Source organism: Ornithodoros turicata, chromosome 5 (assembly GCF_037126465.1).
Source record: "Ornithodoros turicata isolate Travis chromosome 5, ASM3712646v1, whole genome shotgun sequence".
Taxonomy (NCBI): Eukaryota; Metazoa; Arthropoda; class Arachnida; order Ixodida; family Argasidae; genus Ornithodoros; species Ornithodoros turicata.
The window spans coordinates 38,975,914-38,982,238 of NC_088205.1; the positions used below are offsets into that span (position 1 = coordinate 38,975,914).

A 6,325-nucleotide genomic window follows, 5' to 3' on the forward strand; every position below is an offset into this window, starting at 1 on the left:
CGGTAGAACTGCCGTGCCGGAGCCGTAGCGCGTGGCAGCAGAGGCACGTCTTCGTCATCACACACGGGCCGCCACAGCCCCTTTACAGCACTTGCCCATTGTAGGGTCAATTATCTTAGGAAATTGACTGACGTTTCAACAGCCGTTTTAGCAAGAAAATGCCGACAGAGTTTTATTTTTGCAGGAAAAAATCGTGCTATGTATTTGAGAAACCGCATACTGCTATGGGACAAGTTTCACGTACGATTTACCAATGTGCAACACCGTCAACGATGTTATGGAACGACGAGCGACGTAAAACGAAATACAAATCACATTTTAAAATTTTTGTGGGATTCTGTGCATTTTTCAGAAGCTTTCTTTGAATCGCACACTCCCATGTCATGCTGCGTCGTGTGGCACGCTACAAACTGCTGCATTTCATGTCTAACATATGGATATTGTTTGTAATAAGCACCGTAGCACAAAAATATGCACACGAAAGCTGTTGAGGAACTCGTAGGCCCAGGAATTCGGAGCGGGAGGCAGACGTACTTGGCCAGACGGTTTATTCCAAAAGTCCCCTCGAGACAGCAAGTGACACGCGCTACTATAGCGCGCTACATCGTCCTTGTAGCCAAAACCAAACCGAAACCAAAAACCCAACCAACAGTACCGCATATTTCACAACATCCTCCCCCCCCCCCCGCTTGTGAGCAGCAGCTCATTTATACAATCTCTAGTGGGCAAAGGAGTTGCACTGGTCGACGTAACAGTGCGCCGCTAGGCAGCCGAACGATGCACACCCGCACTCTCCGATCCGCTCCGGGTATAACAGAGTTCACGCGGCATACCTGCCACAAGTGTCGCGGCAAGCGCTCCTGCACAAGGAGGACAAGGTCCCCAGGCTTCAATGTCGCTCCGACTCCGCTTTTAACAACGTGATTGGACCGAAGTTGCAACAGGTAGTCTTTTCGCCATCTGTTCCAGAAGGAATTCAGCAGCTGCTCACGATATCGGTAACTCTTGATGAGGGTGTTGCTGTCCGACGTTGTGGGGGTAGCTGTGCCTGCTGGCAGCGCTGTCAGTCTCCGTCCAATGAGGAAGTGAGAGGGGGTAAGAACAGACAGATCCTCAGCTGAGTCGCAGACACTGGTGAGAGGGCGTGAATTGATAATGGCTTCGACCTCTGTGAGAACTGTGACGAGTTCATCGTGTCGTAGTAGAGCCTTCGCTAACGATCTACGCAGAACATCTTTTACCGTCCGCACCAACCTCTCCCAAAAGCCGCCCCACCATGCTGCTCTCTCGACGATAAATTTCCACTGGATGCGGCTTTGAGAGAGGTAGTCGAGTACGTCGGGGTGGCGTACGCTCTTCCAGAGGCTGTTCAGATCCTTGGATGCTCGCTTGAAGGTTAGCGCAGTGTCGGAATAAATGACTTTACACAGTCCTCTTCTGGCCACAAAACGACGGAATGCCATTAGGAACCTTTGGGTTGTCAAGTCGTCTACAATTTCCAGGTGCACGGCTCGCGTCACCGCACACGTGAACAAAGCTATGTAGCATTTCTTTGAGTTGACGTCTGGAGCTTTGTAAAAGAGCGGCCCCGCAAAATCTACTCCAGTCACCTCAAAGGGTTCGGCTCTTGTTATACGATCCGGTGGAAGTGGTGCTGTCTCTAGAAAAGCAGGCCGCGCTCTTTGACGTCTACAGCGGTGGCATTTGTACAGCTCCTTCTTAACTGCTTGACGTGCTTGGATAATCCAGTAGAGCTCCCTTAGCTCGACCAACGTGTCGCGGACACCCGAATGGAGCAAACGTCGATGCGCTCTTACGATAAGAAGTTGAGTGAAACGATGATCTTTGGGTAAGACAATCGGGTGCTTTACTTCTTCGCTTTCTTCTCCCCGTTGTAGACGTCCCGTTATGCGTAGAATTCCATCTTTGTCCAAGTAAGGATGCAAATCTCTTAGTTTCGATGTGACCTTTAGATGCCATGATGATTTGACAGCTTCAAGTTCCTCCGAAAACGATTCCGCTTGTACTTGTCTTATCCAGTAGTTTTCTGCGCGTCGGATCTCACATGTAGAAAGTGGACCTGTTGCGGGTTCATCTCGTCTTGAGTTGTGCAGAAATCGGTATATCCACGCCGTTGTTCTGACGACGTTGTCTAAAGAAGAGCAGTTGGTAAGTTGGAGGATCGGCTCCGTTGGCGGCGATGGTAGAAGCAAAACGTGCGTCGCTCTTACTTCTTCACTAATATCCTTCCCCACGCCTGTGGTTGCACTTGGCCACTGTTCCTGTGATTCCTTTAACCATTGTGGTCCTTCCCACCAGTGAGTGCGCGAGTGTAACGAGTGAATCGAACTGCCGCGGGTCAGGAGGTCTGCTGGGTTCTGTTCCCCTGGACAGTGTCGCCAGCCAGATATGCTTCTTGAACTCTGTATCTCGGATATCCTATTAGCCACAAAGGGTTTGTAACGCTGAGCGTCACCACGTATCCAGCTGAGGGCGATCATCGAATCCGACCATAGTATGGCTCCATGTCTGTCGGGAAAACACGCCGCTACGTAGTCGCAGAGTCGAGCTCCTAGTAAGGTTCCAAGTAGCTCTAGGCGGGGAAGCGAGATGCGCTTCAAAGGAGCTACCCGAGCCTTAGCTAGGATGTGGTAAACCGTACATGCGCCGTTTTTGTATTCTGTCCTGAGGTATACGACGGCACCGTATGCTAGCAAGCTAGCGTCGCAGAACACGTGGAGTGTTTGGTGGTGAATTTCTTCCGTTCCTTTCAAGGCTCTCGGAATGGCAATTTCTTTGGCCTGGTGGAGTTCTTTTCGCCACCTCTGCCAGTCCTCAAGTACGTCAGTCGGGAGGTCATCGTCCCAGTTCAGTTCTCTCTGCCAAACACGTTGGAACATTATCTTTGCTCGGATAACGAAGGGCGCAAGAAATCCGAGAGGATCGAACACCCTTGCAGTCGCTTGGAGTAAGCTGCGCTTTGTGTCATCAGCCGTGATTAAGAAGTCCATGACGGAACGTAACGCGACACGTAGGTGGTCTGTCCTGGTGTCCCAGATGACGCCTAAAACTTTGCTCTCGAGCTGCTGTGATAGACAGTCGTCGCCCTGTTGTCGAAGTGCCTCCCTCAATTGATGGTCATTTGTTGCCCACTTTCGAAGTTTCATGCCACAGTGTTCAACGATCGCCACGGATTCCTCGCAAAGCTGTCTCGCCTCTTGAAGTGTGTTTACGCTGGTCACCAAGTCATCGACGTAGAAACTGTCACCAAGAATTTTGCACGTGGATGGGAAGATGTCGGACATCTCACGAAAGTGGTGTCGCAAAGTCGCTGCTAGAAGGAACGGGCTAGAAGTAGCTCCGAACGGTACCCGTGTCATCCTTAGGGCCTCAATTTCTGGCAATGGTTGGCCCATCCTTGGTGTTGTAGCATACCAGAGATACCTTAGCGCATCTCGGTCGCTCTCGGCTAGTGCAATCTGCAAAAACGCCTTCTCAACGTCGGCAGTTAAAGCAATTGTGTTGGCGCGGAACTTAATCATCACGTGAAGCATGTCAGGGTTGAGGTTCGGACCAGCGTGAAGGACGTCGTTCAGTGATGGGTCGTTTGAAGAGCTGGACGAGGCGTCGAACACAATTCTTATTTTGGTGGTTTCTCTTTCTCTTTTGATGATCGCTCTATGTGGCATATAGTAGACTACGTTATCCGACTCCCCAGTCGGCACCTTTTCGGCATGACCGTTTTGTTCATAGAGACGAATGGCTGCATCGTACTCTTCCATGAGTACACGATCCTTCATGAGACGTCTCGTTAATGATTGCAGCCTTGTTCGTGCTGCTTGAAGATTTGGAAGAAGTTCCTCTTTTTTGTCCGTCCACGGCAGTGACACTTCGTACCTCCTGTCTTTCTTCTCAATACTGCTACGAAACTGGGCCAGTACTTCGTTCTTCCAAAGGCTATCGTGTTCGACCTCGTTTGGCTTGATTCCAATGCGTTCAAGATCCCAAAATCGCTGAAGTTCTACAGATGCTTCGTTTTCGGTGCTTTCCACCGTAACCCGTAACACCCCTACACCGGTGTTGAAGCAGGAAGACGATGACGTATTAGGCCCTTGAACTGTCCAACCGAATATAGTGTTGACGGCAAAGAGCTTCTCCGAAATACGTTGGGATTCGCCCGTCACGACCGCCCAGTAATAGTCCGAACCAATCAGTATCTGGACTTCGGGTTTACAGGTTGTGCCAAATACCGCGGCGTCGGCTACTTCCATACCTTTCTCGTTCAGTACCCTCGTGACGTTGGCGTCAGGAGAAGGCATAAGGTTCGCGGAGATCTCGGGCGTTTCCAACGCTTCGACGCATGTGTCCTGGCGCCTGTACTGGCTGCGAAGCCAGACCTTCACACGACGACACGTCTTTTTGAGCGGAGTACAACCGAAAGAGAATATGGACAGAGCTTCTTCCCCGACGGGTTCGCATTGAAGTTCGTGAGACAGTGATTCCTTTATGAACGTCCGTTGACTGCCTCCATCCAGCATGGCTCGTACAAATTGTCTCTTCCTATCTGTTTCCGCCCAAATGCGAGCAGTTTGGAGAAGAACAGGTCCAGTGGCCGCAGCTGCGTCGGATGTCGACAGCGCAGACGAAGCCATGACCCCGAGGCGTGCAGGGTTGGGGTCTTCCGCTGCTCTATAATTTCCTGGACGATCACACAGTATCGTGAAATGATGTCCGCCACAGGTTGCGCATCTTAAGCGTGGAGCAGTTCGACAATCACGTGACCTGTGATATTTTTTGCCGCATTTGAAGCAACGGCCCTCCCGACTAAGTAGGGCTTTCTTGTCACCCACCGAAAGATTGCTGCGGCAGTTTTCTATGCCGTGGTCTGCTGCCTTGCACAGTAGACATTCTAGCTGCTGTGGCGTCACTCCTGTGGTGAGTGCACCTGTCGTTTGTCGTTCGAACAGCCGCCTACCATCTCTTGGTGCAGTTCTGGAGTGCGGTTCGTCAAGATTCATAGCGCGATTCCTCTGCATGTCTGGGAGCAACGTGTCCTTCTCTCTGCTTTCCACTTCGACTTTCAGGAAGTCCATAAAGTCCTCTACTTCGGTCCTACCTTCGCTAGGAGCTCCTTTGTGCTTGCGATTGTACTCCAGGGTGACCTCTCTTGGCACAGCCTTGCGTAAGACGCTCATCAGCATGATCCCATACTCTTTTGTGCCGACATCCAGAGCTTGTAGACTTCGTACCCTCACTTGGACCTCGTCGTATAGCTCACGTAGCCGTACGAACTTCCCTGCGTCAACCACAGGTGGAAGATGCAGTAAGCGGTTTAGATGCTCCTCGACGATCAGGTGTCGTTGATTGAAGCGTTGCTTCAAGAGATCTATTGCAGTGTCGTAGTTTTCATTCGTAAGTGAGAGTCCACTGATAGCTGCTGCAGCCTTGCCCGTAAGATAGCTCTGCAGGTACCTGAATTTGTCGACTTTGTGCAGAGATTCGTTTGTGTGGATGCTGGACTGAAACTGGTCCCAGAACGTCGTCCACTCGGCTAAGTCTCCGCTGAACTTCGAAATTTCGATCTTCGGCAGTCTCACCCTACAGGCGGCAGCGCTCTGCGTCGGCTGTACGTGTGGAACTCTGGAGGGAGACGAGTCTGTCCGCGGTAGCTGTCTGTTGTACGTTCTCAGTTTCTGAGTGATCTGGGACTTCGCAGTGCATATCTTCTCCTCATAAGAGAGAACGCCTTGGACTTCCTGTTCGAAGACCTCCTCCGGCACGGACTCCTCTATGTTCTGGTCTAGAGTCTGCAACATTTCTTCCTTGGACTTCAAGATGTCCAGCTTTGTGGACAGCACGTCGGCGGCTGGGGCCGTTGTCTGCAGCAGTAGGTCAATTTCGTTGATGAGCTTCGTGATCGCCGCGCGTAGAACACCGCGTTTCTGCTTCACACGGTCCATCCCAGCTGCTGTCTATTCCACCTCCGTCGTTGTAAGTTCCCGGGTTTCGGCACCAAGATTTGTGTTGAGGAACTCGTAGGCCCAGGAATTCGGAGCGGGAGGCAGACGTACTTGTCCAGACGGTTTATTCCAAAAGTCCCCTCGAGACAGCAAGTGACACGCGCTACTATAGCGCGCTACATCGTCCTTGTAGCCAAAACCAAACCGAAACCAAAAACCCAACCAACAGTACCGCATATTTCACAACAAAAGCTCCAGAAGCATTGTGGTTGCACACTATGCAGACGCAAAAGAAATACCAGAGCACATATTGCCACTTAGAAATGGTGTTTTTAGAAATGTGGGGTCTGAAGAGTTAGGGCATA

General features: G+C 51.1%; 1 protein-coding gene across 1 annotated transcript; it reads right to left on the minus strand.

The window, feature by feature from the left end:
* Positions 1-707: 707 nt before the first annotated feature.
* LOC135395747 (uncharacterized) lies at positions 708-5,960 on the minus strand. The gene has a single exon (XM_064626841.1). It carries the CDS (start codon positions 5,958-5,960, stop codon positions 708-710), a length of 5,253 nt encoding a protein of 1,750 aa, XP_064482911.1.
* Between the last annotated feature and the right edge of the window lie 365 nt (positions 5,961-6,325).

What these genes read in the sequence shown, in the direction of transcription:
- LOC135395747 (XM_064626841.1), bottom strand. Translation starts at nt 5,960, where the DNA reads ATGGACCGTGTGAAGCAGAAACGCGGTGTTCTACGCGCGGCGATCACG.